The sequence below is a fragment of the Ranitomeya imitator genome, chromosome 7 (genome assembly GCF_032444005.1).
Source record: "Ranitomeya imitator isolate aRanImi1 chromosome 7, aRanImi1.pri, whole genome shotgun sequence".
NCBI classification, from domain to species: domain Eukaryota; kingdom Metazoa; phylum Chordata; class Amphibia; order Anura; family Dendrobatidae; genus Ranitomeya; species Ranitomeya imitator.
The window spans coordinates 212,241,927-212,263,931 of NC_091288.1; the positions used below are offsets into that span (position 1 = coordinate 212,241,927).

At 53.4% G+C, this 22,005-nt stretch overlaps 1 protein-coding gene across 1 annotated transcript in view; it reads right to left on the reverse strand.

The window, feature by feature from the left end:
* Positions 1-22,005, reverse strand: part of CLCN7 (chloride voltage-gated channel 7) — a 35,469-nt gene that overhangs the window by 6,606 nt on the left and 6,858 nt on the right. The window contains exons 2-18 of the mRNA XM_069734735.1: positions 19,974-20,045; positions 19,060-19,131; positions 18,780-18,845; positions 18,496-18,628; positions 16,303-16,412; positions 16,142-16,222; positions 15,806-15,868; positions 15,643-15,726; positions 12,440-12,533; positions 11,828-11,892; positions 11,336-11,452; positions 4,915-4,969; positions 4,776-4,836; positions 2,695-2,833; positions 2,352-2,445; positions 2,001-2,173; positions 936-987 (exon numbers count right to left, since the gene is read on the reverse strand). Of these exons, the coding sequence (XP_069590836.1) occupies positions 936-987; positions 2,001-2,173; positions 2,352-2,445; positions 2,695-2,833; positions 4,776-4,836; positions 4,915-4,969; positions 11,336-11,452; positions 11,828-11,892; positions 12,440-12,533; positions 15,643-15,726; positions 15,806-15,868; positions 16,142-16,222; positions 16,303-16,412; positions 18,496-18,628; positions 18,780-18,845; positions 19,060-19,131; positions 19,974-20,045 (1,531 nt within the window). The remainder of the gene's footprint in view (positions 1-935; positions 988-2,000; positions 2,174-2,351; positions 2,446-2,694; positions 2,834-4,775; positions 4,837-4,914; positions 4,970-11,335; positions 11,453-11,827; positions 11,893-12,439; positions 12,534-15,642; positions 15,727-15,805; positions 15,869-16,141; positions 16,223-16,302; positions 16,413-18,495; positions 18,629-18,779; positions 18,846-19,059; positions 19,132-19,973; positions 20,046-22,005) is intronic.

Genomic DNA, 22,005 nt, shown 5'->3' on the forward strand with positions numbered 1-22,005 from the left:
TGGCGACTGTATAAATCTGTATGTAGTGAACTCCCCCTAGTGGTGGCTGTATAAATCTGTATGTAGTGAGCTCCCTCTAGTGGTGGCTGTATAAATCTGTATGTAGTGAGCTCCCTCTAGTGGTGGCTGTATAAATCTGTATGTAGTGAGCTCCCCCTAGTGGAGAGCATATAAATCTGTATGTAGTGAGCTCCCCCTAGTAGTGGCGACTGTATAAATCTGTATGTAGTGAGCTCCCCCTAGTGGTGACTGTATACATATGTATGTAGTGAGCTCCCCCTAGTAGTGGCTGTATAAATCTGTATGTAGTGAACTCCCCCTAGTGGTGGCTGTATAAATCTGTATGTAGTGAGCTCCCCCTAGTGGTGACTGTATACATATGTATGTAGTGAGCTCCCCCTAGTAGTGGCTGTATAAATCTGTATGTAGTGAGCTCCCTCTAGTGGTGGCTGTATAAATCTGTATGTAGTGAGCTCCCCCTAGTGGAGAGCATATAAATCTGTATGTAGTGAGCTCCCCCTAGTAGTGGCTGTATAAATCCATATGTAGTGAGCTCCCTCTAGTGGTGGCTGTATAAATCTGTATGTAGTGAGCTCCCTCTAGTGGTGGCTGTATAAATCTGTATGTAGTGAGCTCCCCCTAGTGGAGAGCATATAAATCTGTATGTAGTGAGCTCCCCCTAGTGGTGGCTGCATAAATTTAACCCCAATAGAATGACCCAATTCTTATATTTGGGGATGTAACACTGCAAGCTATTTAACTATAAGTCCCAGCATGTCCTAAAAGCATGTGAGCATGTTAGGAGTTGTAGTTTTGCAGTCAGGCGGCTGAACATCTGTCTAAACAATCAGCCGTCACATAGGAGATTAATAAATGCAGAAATTCCTGCAGGATGAGCAGCGGCGGCGGCTTCCTGCGTCTGCTGAAACACTCACCGAGCTGAGCCGCTGCCCCCATCAGCGCATACTTCCCAGGATCGGCCCACGACTGTACAAGACAAGAGAATAGAGATAGCAATGTCGTGCACTCAGGTCAATGCGGGTAGGTGCAGGCTGAACCAGTGGAGTCACAAATAAGTAAGAAACAGCCGCACTCAAATTTTTGTAGTTTTTCCAAATGCAAAAGGAGTAATTTATTATTTTTCACCACAGTGATATAGCGAAGCTGAGGTAATAGAGAGCGGCCATACCGGCAGGGGGGTAATCGAGAGCGGCCATACCGGCAGGGGGGGTAATCGAGAGCGGCCATACCGGCAGGGGGGGTAATCGAGAGCGGCCATACCGGCAGGGGGGGTAATCGAGAGCGGCCATACCGGCAGGGGGGGTAATCGAGAGCGGCCATACCGGCAGGGGGGTAATTGAGAGCGGCCATACCGGCAGGGGGGTAATCGAGAGCGGCCATACCGGCAGGGGGGTAATCGAGAGCGGCCATACCGGCAGGGGGGATTGAGGGCGGCCATACCGGCAGGGAGGATTGAGGTGGCCATACCGGCAGGGAGGATTGAGGTGGCCATACCGGCAGGGAGGATTGAGGTGGCCATACCGGCAGGGAGGATTGAGGTGGCCATACCGGCAGGGAGGATTGAGGTGGCCATACCGGCAGGGAGGATTGAGGTGGCCATACCGGCAGGGAGGATTGAGGTGGCCATACCGGGAGGGGGGATTGAGGGCGGCCATACCGGCAGGGAGGATTGAGGTGGCCATACCAGCAGGGAGGATTGAGGTGGCCATACCGGGAGGGGGGATTGAGGGCGGCCATACCGGCAGGGGGCATTGAGGGCGGCCATACCAGCAGGGAGGATTGAGGTGGCCATACCAGCAGGGAGGATTGAGGTGGCCATACCAGCAGGGAGGATTGAGGTGGCCATACCAGCAGGGAGGATTGAGGTGGCCATACCAGCAGGGAGGATTGAGGTGGCCATACCAGCAGGGAGGATTGAGGTGGCCATACCGGGAGGGGGGATTGAGGGCGGCCATACCGGCAGGGGTGCAGACACTTACAATGGACTCATTGGAGATGCTGGTTAGGAGGATCCCAAAGAGACGGCCCCAGGCGGCCCCCAAGAGGAGGGACGGGATGAAGACCCCGGCGGAGACGGTCAGGCCGTAGGTCCAGCACGCCAGGATGAAGTAGAGGAGGGTGAACAGCCCCAGGGTCTGCGGGTTAAAGGAACCTGCGGAGAGGAAGGGACAGTATGGGGGGCAAACCGAGGCGATCAGATCGCAGCGACCACTTCTCCAGATAATGACAACTTATAGCAAAAACTAACAACACTAACAAAAAATAAGAGGGTCCGAGGAGAGAGGAAGGTAGGGGGGCCGCAGGCTCATGTGTGCGGACACTACACTCACCGGCAGGGTCATGGAAAAGCCTCCGCACGCTGCTTTCTGGCGTAGTAAAGAAGGCAGATGCCATAGCGTTGTACTCTCCATCGGCACAGAAGAGCTAAACAGGCGGAGATACAAGCGCGGCATTAGGGGGTGAATACTTTTGCAATCACCACAACGGTCAAGAAAATTAAATTCACGCAATGTTCTCCAGTTACAGCTGAAGATTTTCAGATTCTCGCTGCTCGGCCCCCAGCTAAGAAGTTAGGTCACACGGAGGAAAGCATGGCGGACCTGGAGGTCTGAGCAGAAATCAGACTGCAGCTTTGGATGTGAGTGGAGGCGACAAGGAGCAGCCTGAGATTACCTGTAGGTTGTAGTCTCCGGCGCTGTGCCGCAGCGGCTGACAGTCTGAGGACCAATAGATCATAACGAAGGAGACGGTGGCCGTCACGGCGGAGACCAACATGGCTTCTATCACCTGCAGGCCGCGCCGATGCAGGTACCTGAAAAGATGGAGGCTGTCATACAAACCAATACGATCTTTAGCCCTTTGATGTGCCATGATGGACATATCCGTCACAGAGCGGGTCGGGGGCGGCTGCGGGTAGGGGCGGCGGCGCGGCGATGGATAGGGGCGGGGGCTACGAGACGATGGGTAGGGGCGGCGGCACGGCAATGGATAGGGGCGGGGGCTGCGAGACGATGGGTAGGGGGGGCGGCTGCGAGGCGATGGGTAGGGGCAGCTGCGAGGCGATGGGTAGGGGGGGGGCGGCTGCGAGGCGATGGGTAGGGGGGGGCGGCTGCGAGGCGATGGGTGGGGGGGGGGGACGGCTGCGAGGCGATGGGTAGGGGCGGCTGAGCGGCGATGGGTAGGGGCGGCTGCGAGGCGATAGGTAGGGGGGGCGGCTGCGAGGCGATGGGTAGGGGCAGCTGCGAGGCGATGGGTAGGGGCAGCTGCGAGGCGATGGGTAGGGGGGGCGGCTGCGAGGCGATGGGTAGGGGCAGCTGCGAGGTGATGGGTAGGGGGGGCAGCTGCGAGGCGATGGGTAGGGGCAGCTGCGAGGCGATGGGTAGGGGGGGGCGGCTGCGAGGCGATGGGTAGGGGCAGCTGCGAAGCGATGGGTAGGGGGGCGGCTGCGAGGCGATGGGTAGGGGGGGCGGCTGCGAGGCGATGGGTAGGGGGGGCGGCTGCGAGGCGATGGGTAGGGGCAACTGCGAGGCGATGGGTAGAGGGGGCGGCTGCGAGGCGATGGGTAGGGGCGCCTGAGCGGCGATGGGTAGGGGCGGCTGCGAGGCGATAGGTAGGGGGGGCGGCTGCGAGGCGATAGGTAGGGGCAGCTGCGAGGCGATGGGTAGGGGGGGCGGCTGCGAGGCGATGGGTAGGGGCGGCTGCGAGGCGATAGGTAGGGGGGGCGGCTGCGAGGCGATGGGTAGGGGGGGCGGCTGCGAGGCGATGGGTAGGGGGGGCGGCTGCGAGGCGATGGGTAGGGGGGGCGGCTGCGAGGCGATGGGTAGGGGCGGCTGCGAGGCGATGGGTAGGGGGGGCGGCTGCGAGGCGATGGGTAGGGGCAGCTGCGAGGCGATGCGTAGGGGCAGCTGCGAGGCGATGGGTAGGGGGGGCGGCTGCGAGGCGATGGGTAGGGGGGGCGGCTGCGAGGCGATGGGTAGGGGCGGCTGCGAGGCGATGGGTAGGGGGGGCGGCTGCGAGGCGATGGGTAGGGGGGGCGGCTGCGAGGCGATGGGTAGGGGGGGCGGCTGCGAGGCGATGGGTAGGGGGGGCGGCTGCGAGGCGATGGGTAGGGGCAGCGGTGCGGCGATGGGTAGGGGCAGCGGTGCGGCGATGGGTAGGGGCGGCTGCGCGGGTCAGAACCTGCCTATAATAGCTGCGACTGGAACTTTGTCTGATCACTGCTGTTAAGCCCATAGATCCTGCTGCCTATACCATCCTTAAAGGTGTTAAAGGGATGGGCCGCTATTCGTCAGTGATAGGACACAACCAGGAGCTTTTTCAACGAAAAATCTAAACACGGGGTTAAACATCAGCCCTCTGCCCTCCCCCCAATATTCTGGACAGGAGGGTCCGCACATGTGAATTTCCAATCACAGGACGCCGCCAGACAGTTGCCGCCTTCCCAGATAAACGTTATTAATTACTTCCTAAGACGTCTTCAAATTTCCATTTCTAAAGTTAATTAAAAAAAAAGAGGTTTGTGAGGAAGAAACGGATTAAATATCACCGGCCGCGGACGTGGTCCCCTCTGTGGGGGATAAATGCAAAAAGCAGGCGCCGAGACAACACCAATACTACAGCGACCACCAGAGGGCCTTACTACTACTTACTACTCTGCTCATGAACCAGAGGGCTCAGGATGAACACAACCGAAACAACATCACTTCCCAAAACTCAACCCCGGCTCTGTGAAAGCAACGAAAACGTCACATTACCTGATCCTGAACATGGTCAGCCAGTTATTCAGGGCGTTAAACAGCGCCCCCAGCATCCCGCCTGTCAGAGAGCACACAGCAAGTCACAATGATATCATACCGCACATAACAGCATAACTATCACCGCCACCACACTCACCTACCGCTCCCATCAGTATAAAGATCGGAAGCTCAAAATACTTGTAACTGTTCTCCTGCAAAACAACCAAAACAATTATAGTAGTTATATTCTTGTACATAGGGGCAGTATTATAGTAGTTATATCCTTGTACATAGGGGCAGTATTATAGTAGTTATATCCTTGTACATAGGGGCAGTATTATAGTAGTTATATCCTTGTACATAGGGGCAGTATTATAGTAGTTATATCCTTGTACATAGGGGCAGTATTATAGTAGTTATATCCTTGTACATAGGGGGCAGTATTATAGTAGTTATATCCTTGTACATAGGGGCAGTATTATAGTAGTTATATCCTTGTACATAGGGGCAGTATTATAGTAGTTATATCCTTGTACATAGGGGGCAGTATTATAGTAGTTATATTCTTGTATATAGGAGCAGTATTATAGTAGTTATATCCTTGTACATAGGGGGCAGTATTATAGTAGTTATATCCTTGTACATAGGGGAAGTATTATAGTAGTTATATCCTTGTACATAGGGGCAGTATTATAGTAGTTATATCCTTGTACATAGGGGGCAGTATTATAGTAGTTATATTCTTGTACATAGGGGGCAGTATTATAGTAGTTATATCCTTCTACATAGGGGCAGTATTATAGTAGTTATATCCTTCTACATAGGGGCAGTATTATAGTAGTTATATCCTTCTACATAGGGGCAGTATTATAGTAGTTATATCCTTGTACATAGGGGCAGTATTATAGTAGTTATATCCTTGTACATAGGGGGCAGTATTATAGTAGTTATATTCTTGTACATAGGGGCAGTATTATAGTAGTTATATTCTTGTATATAGGAGCAGTATTATAGTAGTTATATCCTTGTACATAGGGGGCAGTATTATAGTAGTTATATCCTTCTACATAGGGGCAGTATTATAGTAGTTATATCCTTCTACATAGGGGCAGTATTATAGTAGTTATATCCTTGTACATAGGGGGCAGTATTATAGTAGTTATATTCTTGTATATAGGAGCAGTATTATAGTAGTTATATTCTTGTACATAGGGAGCAGTATTATAGTAGTTATATTCTTGTACATAGGGGCATTATTATAGTAGTTATATTCCAGTACATAGGAGGCAGTATTATAGTAGTTATATTCTTGTACATAGGGAGCAGTATTATAGTAGTTATATTCTTGTACATAGGGGCATTATTATAGTAGTTATATTCCAGTACATAGGAGGCAGTATTATAGTAGTTATATTCTTGTACATAGGAGCAGTATTATAGTAGTTATATTCATGTACATAGGGGCAGTATTATAGTAGTTATATCCTTGTACATAGGGGCAGTATTATAGTAGTTATATCCTTGTACATAGGGGCAGTATTATAGTAGTTATATTCTTGTACATAGGGGCAGTATTATAGTAGTTATATTCATGTACATAGGAGCAGTATTATAGTAGTTATATTCATGTACATAGGTGCAGTATTATAGTAGTTATATTCTTGTACATAGGGGCAGCATTATAGTATATTCCAGTACATAGGAGGCAGTATTATAGTAGTTATATTCTTGTACATAGGGAGCAGTATTATAGTAGTTATATTCTTGTACATAGGGGCATTATTATAGTAGTTATATTCCAGTACATAGGAGGCAGTATTATAGTAGTTATATTCTTGTACATAGGGGCAGTATTATAGTAGTTATATTCTTGTACATAGGGGCAGTATTATAGTAGTTATATTCCAGTACATAGGGGCATTATTATAGTAGTTATATTCTTGTACATAGGGGCAGTATTATAGTAGTTATATTCTTGTACATAGGGAGCAGTATTATAGTAGTTATATTCTTGTACATAGGAGCAGTATTATAGTAGTTATATTCTTGTACATAGGAGCAGTATTATAGTAGTTATATTCCAGTACATAGGAGGCAGTATTATAGTAGTTATATTCTTGTACATAGGGGACAGTATTATAGTAGTTATATTCTGTACATAGGAGCAGTATTATAGTAGTTATATTCTTGTACATAGGAGCAGTATTATAATAGTTATATTCTTGTACATAGGAGCAGTATTATAGTAGTTATATTCCAGTACATAGGAGGCAGTATTATAGTAGTTATATTCTTGTACATAGGGGACAGTATTATAGTAGTTATATTCTGTACATAGGAGCAGTATTATAGTAGTTATATTCTTGTACATAGGAGCAGTATTATAGTAGTTATATTCTTGTACATAGGGGCAGTATTATAGTAGCTATATTCTTGTACATAGGGGCAGTATTATAGTAGTTATATTCTTGTACATAGGAGCAGTATTATAGTAGTTATATTCTTGTACATAGGAGCAGTATTATAGTAGTTATATTCTTGTACATAGGGGCAGTATTATAGTAGTTATATTCTTGTACATAGGAGCAGTATTATAGTAGTTATATTCTTGTACATAGGGGCAGTATTATAGTAGTTATATTCTTGTACATAGGGGCAGTATTATAGTAGTTATATCAGGGTGTGACATGATTATATAACTAATCAGTAAGGCTACGTTCACATTGGCGTTCCGCCAATGTGCGTCGCTGTTGCGCCGGCGACGCAGCGGCGACGCGCCCCTATGTTTAACATAGGGGACGCGTGCGTCGTTTTGGTGGCGTTTTTCGCCACGTGCGTCGTTTCCGACGCTAGCGTCGGACGCAAGGAAACGCTACATGTAGCATTTTCTGTGCGTCTGATTTTCGTCGGAAAACGACGCACGCGTCGCAAAACGCGCGCGTTTGCGCGCGTTTTAGCGTGCGTTGCGTCGCCGACGCACGGCGGTGCAACGCTAATGTGAACGTAGCCTAAGGAGATTATTGATCTGAGTTGTGACTGGGGACATTAGTACAGGACGCTCGGGAAGGGAACATACTGGTAATGATTTATGCAGTGGTCGGGTTGTTTCATCTTCAGGACCCCTGAGGGTGCAGATTTCGGCCATTAGACCACGAGCTTCCCTTGTGAGCCGCTTTCTTACATACACACATATATATATATATTCTCAGAGGACGGGTTGTGTGGAGTGGGGGCAGCGTCCGTGTAATGTGAACACGCGATGGGGGTCACATGCAGGGAATAACCGAGGCCTTGTTGTGAGGAGAACAATGGGACGTGTGTCTTACACTTTCTTACACCACAGACCCTTCTTATCCCCCCACATTGTGACGTCTTCTAGGTTCTGAATCGACCATGTTGCATAATAATAAATTCTGCAACTTTCCAATATACTTCAAAATGGCGAGGAACTGATGTATAAAGATCTCCGCTTATACAGACTGAAGATTGTGCCAGTCCTCCTCGCACAGCTGAGGGTCTGTTACAATGAGTCACTTCTATATAGTGAGCTCAGTCCATGACACGAGGGCTGCACATCTCGGCTCCGGCAGACCGACATGACTGTGACTTAGAGGAAAGGAATATTTTGCTCAGAGAAGATGAATTTCCAGGAAGGGTCGTCAGAAAGAGGAAGGACGGGCGAGGAGCAGTGTGTGAAGACGGGGGTTCTTAAAGGGGTTGTCCCTCTAAATACATCCATCACCCAAACCCACAGTATAGGGGATGAATGTATAACCTGGTCATCTACAACGTGCTGCTGTGTGGCCCCCCCCAACAGGAGGCAGCGCCTACAAACATCCCCCCAGCATGAGGCAGCGCCTACAAGCAATCCCCTCAGAAGAGGCAGCGCCTACAAACATCCCCCCCCAGCAGGAGGCAGCGCCTACAAACATCCCCCCCCAGCAGGAGGCAGCGCCTACAAGCAATCCCCTCAGAAGAGGCATCGCCTACAAACAACCCCCCCCCCCCCAGCAGGAGGCAGTGCCTACAAACATCCCCCCCAGGAGGAGGCAGCGCCTACAAACAACCCCCCCCCCCCCCAGCAGGAGGCAGCGCCTACAAACATCCCCCCCAGCAGGAGGCAGCGCCTACAAACAACCCCCCCCCCCCCAGCAGGAGGCAGCGCCTACAAACAACCCCCCCCCCCCCAGCAGGAGGCAGCGCCTACAAACAACCCCCCCAGCATGAGCTAGCGCCTACAAACAAACCTCCCCCCCCCCCAGCAGGAGGCAGCGCCTACAAACATCCCCCCCAGCAGAAGGCAGCGCCTACAAGCATCCCCAACAGGAGGCAGCGCCTACAAGCATCCCCAACAGGAGGCAGCGCCTACAAGCAACCCCCCCCAACAGGAGGCAGCGCCTACAAACAACCCCCCCAGCAGGATGCAGCGCCTACAAGTATCCCCCCCAACAGGAGGCAGCGCCTACAAGCAACCCCCCCAACAGGAGGCAGCACCTGCAAGCAACCCCCCCAACAGGAGGCAGCGCCTACAAGCAACCCCCCCCAACAGGAGGCAGCGCCTACAAACCCCCCAACAGGAGGCAGCGCCTACAAGCAACCCCCCAGCAGGAGGCAGCGCCTACAAGCAACCCCCCAGCAGGAGGCAGCGCCTACAAGCAACCCCCCAGCAGGAGGCAGCGCCTACAAACAACCCCCCCAACAGGAGGCAGCGCCTACAAACATCCCCCCCAGCAGGAGGCAGCGCCTACAAACAACCCCCCCCCCCCAGCATGAGCTAGCGCCTACAAACAAACATCCCCACCCCCCAGCAGGAGGCAGCGCCTACAAACATCCCCCCCAGCAGAAGGCAGCGCCTACAAGCATATAATAAGCCCAAACTAAAAAAGATCATATGGAACTTCTGTACCATGCTCACAACCCAGAATAGGGGAGCCCAGTACAGAAAAAACCACTACAATTAGATAATAGGACACTCCCAAAACTACATTATTTCAGACAAGAAAACTGGAGTAATAGTCCATAAAAAATCAACTTTATTGAAAAACCAAACAATAATAATATTAATAATACAGTAGATATTAGTACAAAAACAGAATATGATAAACAGATGGATGGCTATGGTAGCACAGATAAAGACAGCGCGGGGTAAGACTGGTGCCAAAAATCATTCCCTTAAAGTGCATAGTGCCATAAAAATACCAAGGAGAGAGGAGGAGGCTAAATGTATTTCATTTAAATGTTTCATTGGTTAAGTCCATGTGGACCGGTAACTGAGCCCTGTACACTGACTCACGCCACTACATAATGTATCAAAGAGTCACATATAAACCTCCAATCCTTACCCCTCAGAGATGGCCGACAGAAAGACACCGCGCTGTGGCCCCAACGCGCGTTTCGCGTTTGCTTCGTCAGGGGGCTGGTGCTGCTAGATGACTAAGGCTGCTATTTAAAGACCCCCCAAATGATTGTAGATGAGCGCCACATGATGCGGCGCATGTTCCCGCACACACAGCCGGGAATTGCATCATAAGCAGCGACCAAAGATGGCGCCGCGGCCAGTTCCGTCCGATTGACGTCACTGAGCCGCACGAGTCATCACCCGGCGCCGCCCACAATGCCCCAGACGCTGCGCGGCCGACAGACATGCGCACAGTGGGGTCACAATCCGGAAAACAAAAGTGTGTGTCCCATACGAGCCCTTAGTGTGCCGGCCGACAGCCGGATAATAAACAGTAACTCGTGCCCACTAATGTAAGGAATATAAAAATGATAATGATAAATAAGGGAAAAAATAAAAGGAAAAGGGAAGGAAAGAAGGGGAAAGAAGGAAAAAAGAAAAAGGACAAAGGATGATGAACAACCGTGATAAGAAATAATATACAATGTGTCATGAGGACACACATGTCCGCATCGAATATACAAAAAAAAATTATAAGAACACCATAACCCAAAAATATAATATACATACATTAAGTATGAATAAATATATAAAATATATATATATGAAAACGCCTACAAGCAGCATCCCCAACAGGAGGCAGCGCCTACAAGCAACCCCCCCAACAGGAGGCAGCGCCTACAAACAACCCCCCCAACAGGAGGCAGCGCCTACAAACAACCCCCCCAGCAGGATGCAGCGCCTACAAGTATCCCCCCCAACAGGAGGCAGCGCCTACAAGCAACCCCCCCCCAACAGGAGGCAGCACCTGCAAGCAACCCCCCCAACAGGAGGCAGCGCCTACAAACAACCCCCCCAGCAGGAGGCAGCACCTACAAACCCCCCAACAGGAGGCAGCGCCTACAAGCAACCCCCCCAACAGGAGGCAGCGCCTACAAGCAACCCCCCCAACAGGAGGCAGCGCCTACAAACCCCCCCAACAGGAGGCAGCGCCTACAAGCAACCCCCCAGCAGGAGGCAGCGCCTACAAACAACCCCCCCAGCAGGAGGCAGCGCTTACAAGCAACCCCCCAGCAGGAGGCAGTGCCTACAAACAACCCCAACAGGAGGCAGCGCCTACGAACAACCACCCCAGCAGGGGGTCGTCCTTCTAGAGGACACACATGCAGATGATACTCACGTCGGTGTCGAACCTCCCGAAGTTGATCAGGCCGGGGTTGGACAGGTCGCCCGGCTTGTGGTTGTAGAAGCTCAGGACGAAGTTCAGGGTGAAGGTGGAGATCATGGAGGCGAAGAACTGGGGGAGGAGAGCAGAGAATCGGTGAGATGGAAAACATCTACTGGACACATCCTCAATCCCTAGTCACCCCCAGAGCTGCGGTCATCGTCCTTCCACAATGACCACCATCCTTCTACCCCAGTCGCCTCCAGAGCTGCGTTCAGTCCGCAGCGTCTGATGTGAGACCAGCGGCGTCAGCCCGTCCTTGTGACCCTTCACCCCCCACCGGTCCTCTGCCTCCAGGACTAGATGTGACGGGGACAACGCCCCCTGTGGACACAGCACGTCATGGCACCCGACCTCAGCAGGGGTCCACAACTTGCGGCTTTGCAGCTGATGTGAGACTACAACTCCCAGCATGCAGCCCCGGCCTTATTCTACACCTGTACTCACTATTCTCCAGGTGAGTAGCTGGTTCCAGAAAGAAGCTCCTTCCTCCAAGCTGAAGAGCACCCCGCCTGCGGAGAGACCCCCATAATTAGTACAGGTGACCACCGCTCTTCTACTCCAGTCACATCCAGAGCTGCAGCTTAAATCCTACTGGTTTCCTGCAAGGCTTTACATGCACGCTCTGCTGCAGTATTAGGAGGGTAACTTCATGCTCCGCAGTGCCGCAGCTCTAGCTGTGACTAGAGGACACCACATGATGCGTCGGGTAGCAAAATATCTGCAGCATCGGCCAACATTAATCTGGAGATTACAGAGTTGTCGCTGACAAATCCTTCAGGCATATGTTCTGCAGGCCGCGGCTTAACAGCTGTTGTGACACTACAATTACCAGCAAGTCCACAGACTGCAGCAAACCAAATATAGCCGGAAAAGGGGCATAAAAAGGCCACAAATGGCAACCGCTCCTGTAATTATAACTGTACAGATATAAAGACGGCCGGATCCTAAAACGAAGGAACAGCTGTCAGAGGGGAACCCCCCGGGAGGGGACGTTACACCCCGTCAGCACTGCGCCATCCTGACATTTATTTCTGGTTCTGGATAAAGAGACCGTACCCACGGGGGCCCCGAACGCTGCGGAGACTCCGGCCGCCGCTCCTGCAGAAACAAAGTCTCTCTTCTCTGTATCTCTGCGAAAGTATTCAAAGATCTGAGGAGAGAAAACACATGAGAGGAGGCGAGGAAACAAACTGCAGCCGCCACTAGGGGGAGCTCCCTGTATACAGAGATACATGATAAGATCCTGTCTGCAGCCACCACTAGGGGGAGCTCCCTGTATACAGAGATACATGATAAGATCCTGTCTGCAGCCACCACTAGGGGGAGCTCCCTGTATACAGAGATACATGATAAGATTCTGTCTGCAGTCACCACTAGGAGGAGCTCCCTGTATACAGAGATACATGATAAGATCCTGTCTGCAGCCACCACTAGGGGGAGCTCCCTGTATACAGAGATACATGATAAGATCCTGTCTGCAGTCACCACTAGGGGGAGCTCTCTGTATACAGAGATACATGATAAGATCCTGTCTGCAGCCACCACTAGGGGGAGCTCCCTGTATACAGAGATACATGATAAGATTCTGTCTGCAGTCACCACTAGGGGGAGCTCTCTGTATACAGAGATACATGATAAGATCCTGTCTGCAGTCACCACTAGGGGGAGCTCCCTGTATACAGAGATACATGATAAGATCCTGTCTGCAGTCACCACTAGGGGGAGCTCCCTGTATACAGAGATACATGATAAGATCCTGTCTACAGCCACCACTAGGGGGAGCTCCCTGTATACAGAGATACATGATAAGATCCTGTCTGCAGCCACCACTAGGGGGAGCTCCCTGTATACAGAGATACATGATAAGATTCTGTCTGCAGCCACCACTAGGGGGAGCTCCCTGTATACAGAGATACATGATAAGATTCTGTCTGCAGTCACCACTAGGGGGAGCTCTCTGTATACAGAGATACATGATAAGATCCTGTCTGCAGCCACCACTAGGGGGAGCTCCCTGTATACAGAGATACATGATAAGATTCTGTCTGCAGCCACCACTAGGGGGAGCTCCCTGTATACGGAGATACATGATAAGATCCTGTCTGCAGTCACCACTAGGGGGAGCTCCCTGTATACAGAGATACATGATAGGATCCTGTCTGCAGTCACCACTAGGGGGAGCTCCCTGTATACAGAGATACATGATAAGATCCTGTCTGCAGTCACCACTAGGGGGAGCTCCCTGTATACAGAGATACATGATAAGATCCTGTCTGCAGCCACCACTAGGGGGAGCTCCCTGTATACAGAGATACATGATAAGATCCTGTCTGCAGCCACCACTAGGGGGAGCTCCCTGTATACAGAGATACATGATAAGATCCTGTCTACAGCCACCACTAGGGGGAGCTCCCTGTATACAGAGATACATGATAACATTCTGTCTGCAGCCACCACTATATACCACCCTGTATACAGAGATACATAAGATCCTGTCTGCAGTAACCACTAGGGGGAGCTCCCTGTATACAGAGATACATGATACGATCCTGTCTGTCTGCAGCCACCACTAGGGGGAGCTCCCTGTATACAGAGATACATAATATGATCCTGTCTGCAGCCACCACTAGGAGGAGCTCCCTGTATACAGATACATGATAAGATCATGTCTGCAGCCACCACTAGGGGGAGCTCCCTGTATACAGAGATACATAATATGATCCTGTCTGCAGCCACCACTAGGAGGAGCTCCCTGTATACAGATACATGATAAGATCATGTCTGCAGTCACCACTAGGGGGAGCTCCCTGTATACAGAGATACATGATAAGATCCTGTCTGCAGTCACCACTAGGAGGAGCTCTCTGTATACAGAGATATATGATAAGATCCTGTCTGCAGTCACCACTAGAGGGAGCTCCCTGTATACAGAGATACATGATAAGATCCTGTCTGCAGCCACCACTAGGGGGAGCTCCCTGTATACAGAGATACATGATAAGATCCTGTCTGCAGCCACCACTAGGGGGAGCTTCCTGTATACAGAGATACATGATAAGATCCTGTCTGCAGTCACCACTAGGGGGAGCTCCCTGTATGCAGAGATACATGATAAGATCCTCTCTGCAGACACCACTAGGGGGAGCTCCCTGTATACAGAGCTATATGATAAGAACATGTCTGCAGTCACCACTAGGGGGAGCTCCCTGTATACAGAGATATATGATAAGAACCTGTCTGCAGTCACCACTAGGGGGAGCTCCCTGTATACAGAGATACATGATAATATTCTGTCTGCAGCCACCTCTAGGGGGAGCTCCCTGTATACAGAGATACATGATAAGATCCTGTCTGCAGTCACCACTAGGGGGAGCTCCCTGTATACAGAGATGCATGATAACATCCTGTCTGCAGTCACCACTAGGGGGAGCTCCCTGTATATAGAAATACATGATAACATCCTGTCTGCAGCCTCCACTAGGGGGAGCTCCCTGTATACAGAGATACATGATAAGATCCGGTCTGCAGCCACCACTAGGGGGAGCTCCCTGTATACATAGATACATGATAAGATCCTGTCTGCAGTCACTACTAGGGGGAGCTCCCTGTATACAGAGATACATGATAACATCCTGTCTGCAGTCACCACTAGGGGGAGCTCCCTGTATACAGAGATACATGATAAGATCCTGTCTGCAGCCACCACTAGGGGGAGCTCCCTGTATACAGAGATACATGATAAGATCCTGTCTGCAGTCACCACTAGGGGGAGCTCCGTGTATACAGAGATACATGATAAGATCCTGTCTGCAGCCACCACTAGGGGGAGCTCCCTGTATACAGAGATACATGATAAGATCCTGTCTGCAGTCACCACTAGGGGGAGCTTCCTGTATACAGAGATACATAAGATCCTGTCTGCAGCCACCACTAGGGGGAGCTTCCTGTATACAGAGATACATAAAATTCTGTCTGCAGTCACCACTAGGGGGAGCTCCCTGTATACAGAGATACATGATGAGATCCTGTCTGCAGTCACCACTAGGAGGAGCTCCCTGTATACAGAGATACATGATAAGATCCTGTCTGCAGTCACCACTAGGGGGAGCTTCCTGTATACAGAGATACATAAGATCCTGTCTGCAGCCACCACTAGGGGGAGCTCCCTGTATACACAGCGTATGACAGTGGGAGAGGATCAGTGTTCCTCCGTCGTGCTCAGTGTCGCCCCCCGCAGGATCTTACATAACATCACTGACCTTGAAATCCTTCTTCAGAGAGGTCGACCTTCCCTGAGAGATGCCGGCTGCGACCACGGCTCCGGAGTGAATCATGGGCCCTTCCTAAATACAGAATGATGAGACTTTACTACACGTACCGCGCTGCCTGCAACAACAAAGGATAAGGAAAGACGCCACCGACCTTCCCGACTGCGAGTCCCCCGACTACGGACAGGATGACCCCGCACACCTTCACCACCAGGGTCTGCAGACAGACAGATGTCACACACAGTCCAGTGCGGAGTTTCGCACAGCTCTATGCAGCAACGTTGCTTCCTCTCCAATCACAACCAAAGCTGCATCTCAATTGCCAGAGCCTCTGGATCGTGTCCCTTAAAAAACCTGACAACGCTCTGCAGCCGGTGACAACAGAAAGTAACCGCCCAAAGACAACTGGAAGGATTGTGAAGTCTCGAATGCAGCTTTGAATGTGACTGGAGTAGAAGACTATTTGGGAGATCTTGTTCTCGTTCCTTACCTTGAGTCGCACCACGTGGGGGATCTTCACCCCGTTCAGGAAACACTTGATTTGTGGGATTCCGCTGCCGGCCGCGACTGGCTGGAAGAAAGAACCCAAAATATCAGGCGAGAGCCCCCCCGATGGCGTCCGTTATAAGAAAGCCCCTCCGTCAGATTTACCTCTATGAAGGCGACAATCAGGGAGCCCACCATGATGATGACCGCGTTCAGTGTCGCCCAGAGCAGCAGCGAGAACGACAGGCCGCCCTTCTCCGTGAACTTATCAATATCTGACGAGAAGGGTTAAGGGAAAGAATACAACAAAAAGAGCAGAGGGCGTCAGGGGCAAGGAGCACAGAGGGGGTCAGGAGCACAGAGGGCGTGAGGGGCGGCAAACACAGAGGTGGTCAGGGGTGGGGAGCACAGAGGGCGTCAGGGGAGCACAGAGGGCGTCAGGGGCAAGGAGCACAGAGGGGGTCAGGGGAGCACAGAGGGAGTCAGGGGAGCACAGAGGGAGTCAGGGGAGCACAGAGGGAGTCAGGGGAGCACAGAGGGAGTCAGGGGAGCACAGAGGGAGTCAGGGGAGCACAGAGGGAGTCAGGGGAGCACAGAGGGAGTCAGGGGAGCACAGAGGGAGTCAGGGGAGCACAGAGGGAGTCAGGGGAGCACAGAGGGAGTCAGGGGAGCACAGAGGGAGTCAGGGGAGCACAGAGGGAGTCAGGGGAGCACAGAGGGAGTCAGGGGAGCACAGAGGGAGTCAGGGGAGCACAGAGGGAGTCAGGGGAGCACAGAGGGAGTCAGGGGAGCACAGAGGGAGTCAGGGGAGCACAGAGGGAGTCAGGGGAGCACAGAGGGAGTCAGGGGAGCACAGAGGGAGTCAGGGGAGCACAGAGGGAGTCAGGGGAGCACAGAGGGAGTCAGGGGAGCACAGAGGGAGTCAGGGGAGCACAGAGGGAGTCAGGGGAGCACAGAGGGCGTCGGGGGGAGCACAGAGGGCGTCGGGGGGAGCACAGAGGGCGTCGGGGGGAGCACAGAGGGCGTCGGGGGGAGCACAGAGGGCGTCGGGGGGAGCACAGAGGGCGCCGGGGGAAGCACAGAGGGCGCCGGGGGAAGCACAGAGGGCGCCGGGGGAAGCACAGAGGGCGCCGGGGGAAGCACAGAGGGCGCCGGGGGAAGCACAGAGGGCGTCGGGGAGCACAGAGGGGGTCAGGGGTGGGGAGCACAGAGGGCGCCGGGGGAAGCACAGAGGGCGCCGGGGGAAGCACAGAGGGCGCCGGGGGAAGCACAGAGGGCGCCGGGGGAAGCACAGAGGGCGCCGGGGGAAGCACAGAGGGGGTCAGGGGTGGGGAGCACAGAGGGCGCCGGGGGAAGCACAGAGGGCGCCGGGGGAAGCACAGAGGGCGCCGGGGGAAGCACAGAGGGCGCCGGGGGAAGCACAGAGGGCGCCGGGGGAAGCACAGAGGGCGCCGGGGGAAGCACAGAGGGCGTCAGGGAGCACAGAGGGGGTCAGGGGTGGGGAGCACAGAGGGCGCCGGGGGAAGCACAGAGGGCGCCGGGGGAAGCACAGAGGGCGCCGGGGGAAGCACAGAGGGCGCCGGGGGAAGCACAGAGGGCGCCGGGGGAAGCACAGAGGGCGCCGGGGGAAGCACAGAGGGCGCCGGGGGAAGCACAGAGGGCGCCGGGGGAAGCACAGAGGGCGCCGGGGGAAGCACAGAGGGCGCCGGGGGAAGCACAGAGGGCGCCGGGGGAAGCACAGAGGGCGCCGGGGGAAGCACAGAGGGCGTCAGGGAGCACAGAGGGGGTCAGGGGTGGGGAGCACAGAGGGCGCCGGGGGAAGCACAGAGGGCGCCGGGGGAAGCACAGAGGGCGCCGGGGGAAGCACAGAGGGGGTCAGGGGTGGGGAGCACAGAGGGCGCCGGGGGAAGCACAGAGGGCGCCGGGGGAAGCACAGAGGGCGCCGGGGGAAGCACAGAGGGCGCCGGGGGAAGCACAGAGGGCGCCGGGGGAAGCACAGAGGGCGCCGGGGGAAGCACAGAGGGCGCCGGGGGAAGCACAGAGGGCGCCGGGGGAAGCACAGAGGGCGCCGGGGGAAGCACAGAGGGCGTCAGGGAGCACAGAGGGGGTCAGGGGTGGGGAGCACAGAGGGCGCCGGGGGAAGCACAGAGGGCGCCGGGGGAAGCACAGAGGGCGCCGGGGGAAGCACAGAGGGAGTCAGGGGAGCACAGAGGGCGCCAAAGGCGGGGAGCACAGAGGGCGTCAGGGGTGGGTACCACAGCAGCACAGAGCGTTTCAGGAGTAAGGTGCAAAGAGACCATACTGGTTGCTATGGCACCCCCCTTTACACTGCTCTGGCGGCCCCCCGGCGGAGGATACTGCTCTTGATGACCTGGTACTTCACGTCCGCCAGCTTCTCCACCATGATGTCAATGAAACAAGCGATGAGTCCGGTGAGGATCCCGATCATCCCGCAGATCACCCAGCGCGTCACCTCCACGGTGCGGAACGCCTGCCAGAGACATCGGTCACTGAGCCGCTATTCTCTGCAGTTATCAACCACACACAACCTCTGCAGCTGCCTTAACGGCCTGCTGGGAGTTGCAGTTCACAAATACGTTAACAACCTCATGCCAATAGTTAATGTTGGGGGTTATACTCACAGCGTGATTGATCCTGCGCTCCTCCTCCATAAACAGCTGGTTCTCACTGTTGTCATAATCCAGGCTCTACAAGAGAGGAGTGACACACTGAAACGACACCTCAGCTGACTGCACACTCTATTCCCCTTCTATCAATGGTGGAAACCATCAGTAGGAATGCGCTGGGAGTCGCATCCTGGGAGCTGGGGATTTACACAGCAAGGAATTGTCATTTGTGCAATTTCCTAAGCGGCTGATGAAGGTTCAGAGACAACTACAACACCCAACATTGGGGGGTCACCTCATATTTCAGGGAGAGGAGGTTCTCGTTGTGCGGGATTTCCTTAATGACTGGAGATGAGAGCTCTGTTTCCTGTAAAACATCCAAAAACAGAAAATTCAGTATAATGGCAGTGACGGGCGGGTAGAGGCGACCTGCGGCGGCCGGGCGGGCAGAGGCGACCTGCGGCGGCCGGGCGGGCACAGGCGACCAGCGGCGGCCGGGCGGGCACAGGCGACCTGGAGGGCAGAGGCGACCTGCGGCGGCTGGGAGGACAGAGGCGACCTGCGGTGGTCGGGCGGGCAGGGGCGACCTGCTGGGGCCGGGCGGGCAGAGGCGACCTGCGGCGGCCGGGCGGGCAGAGGCGACCTGCGGCGGCCGGGCGGGCAGAGGCGACCTGCGGCGGCCTGGCGGGCAGAGGCGACCTGCGGCGGCCAGGCGGGCAGAGGCGACCTGCGGCGGCCTGGCGGGCAGAGGCGACCTGCGGCGGCCGGGCGGGCAGAGGCGACCTGCGGCGGCCGGGCGGGCAGAGGCGACCTGCGGCGGCCAGGCGGGCAGAGGCGACCTGCGGCGGCCTGGCGGGCAGAGGCGACCTGCGGCGGCCTGGCGGGCAGAGGCGACCTGCGGCGGCCGGGCGGGCAGAGGCGACCTGCGGCGGCCGGGCGGGCAGAGGCGACCTGCGGCGGCCGGGCGGGCAGAGGCGACCTGCGGCGGCCGGGCGGGCAGAGGCGACCTGTGGCGGCCGGGAGGGCAGAGGCCGGATCCAGCAGTGGTGATAATACAGCCGTGGTGACGCGTTCCTATTATACTTTTCCTGCTCTTGGACAGACACTGATGTAAAACACTGACCAAATACTGATCGTGTGAACGTGGCCTAATATGAAGGCTGCAGATCTATAATCTCAGCTATGGATGTGCATGGATTAACCCCTTACCAGCTCGCGGTTCTCGTCGCCGAGGTCCACGGTGCTCAGCTGCCCAATGCGGAAGAAAACAGAACCGGGAAACTAAAAAGGGGGAAAAATATCTATTAATTATGAATATATGAAAGGGGAGGGGCTAATTACCAGTTACCCCGCCCTGATACAAGTGGACTTCCCCTTTAAATGGATGACCGGAGACAGATCAGAAAGAGGAAGGGTTCGGAGCAGGAAGCAGAATTTGAGGTTTCGCCATGAAAAGGAACTATGCTACTTAGAAAGCTGTAAAATGACTTATTAAAGGGGCGGTGCGGTAGCCCCTGCCCTCGCGATCAGGGCTGATTAGTATAATCTCCGTCCTCATGGCCGACTGCCCGGAGGCCGCAGGCCTGTTATATCAGCAGCAGCCGAGATAATCGCTCCGATCATCGCTGTGTTTGCACCACAAACATCTCACCAGTCATATCGCTCAGTCACCCGCTTCACATCTATTGCTCCCTGTTATCAGCCACTGGAGACTGAGTGCAGGACAAGTGAATGCACAATAATGACGGCTGTCATCCATCAGTGGAGACAGTCTGAGGTGGTCTACAGCTCTCTGTTATCAGCCACTGCAGACTGGTAAGAGGTGGTTACTGCAATACACATGAGCCCAGCTATTGCTCTCTGTGATCAGCCATCTCTCGGCCGCTGACAGTTCTGCTGATGAATGTATCCTGGGTTTAGCGCATTACACGGCCGTTTGTGCTGTGAATGGCGGCTCAGTGTCCGCGCAGGAAACGAGACGCCGCTCGCCTGTTATGTAAGAAATCAGCGTGGCGAGGAAGGGGGGCACATACTAATGTCCAGAGCCGAGCCCCTGCCCTCCACATACACCACCCTGCTACAATGTGATCTATTACTCTCTGTTATCAGCCAGATGAGTCACAGAGGAGACGGTGACCGTGTAGGAGACAGGACTGTAGACGTGTGGATGGCGGCATTATACCATAACTGTCACCTACAGAGTCAGCAACGTGCAGAATGTCAGATGTGAGGAGGCAGAGAGTGACCGCACACAGACCAGCAGAACAGCGAGTGCAGCTCTGGGGTATAATACAGGATCAGTAATGTATGTACACAGTGACTGCACCAGCAGAATAGTGAGTGCAGCTCTGGGGTATAATACAGGATGTAACTCAGGATCAGTAATGTAATGTATGTACACAGTGACTGCACCAGCAGAATAGTGAGTGCAGCTCTGGGGTATAATACAGGATGTAACTCAGGATCAGTAATGTATGTACACAGTGACTGCACCAGCAGAATAGTGAGTGCAGCTCTGGGGTATAATACAGGATGTAACTCAGGATCAGTAATGTAATGTATGTACACAGTGACTGCACCAGCAGAATAGTGAGTGCAGCTCTGGGGTATAATACAGGAGGTAACTCAGGATCAGTAATGTAATATATGTACACAGTGACTGCACCAGCAGAATAGTGAGTGCAGCTCTGGGATATAATACAGGAGGTAACTCAGGATCAGTAATGTAATGTATGTACACAGTGACTGCACCAGCAGAATAGTGAGTGCAGCTCTGGGGTATAATACAGGAGGTAACTCAGGATCAGTAATGTAATGTATGTACACAGTGACTGCACCAGCAGAATAGTGAGTGCAGCTCTGGGGTATAATACAGGAGGTAACTCAGGATCAGTAATGTAATGTATGTACACAGTGACTGCACCAGCAGAATAGTGAGTGCAGCTCTGGGGTATAATACAGGATGTAACTCAGGATCAGTAATGTATGTACACAGTGACTGCACCAGCAGAATAGTGAGTGCAGCTCTGGGGTATAATACAGGATGTAACTCAGGATCAGTAATGTAATGTATGTACACAGTGACTGCACCAGCAGAATAGTGAGTGCAGCTCTGGGGTATAATACAGGAGGTAACTCAGGATCAGTAATGTAATATATGTACACAGTGACTGCACCAGCAGAATAGTGAGTGCAGCTCTGGGGTATAATACAGGATGTAACTCAGGATCAGTAATGTAAT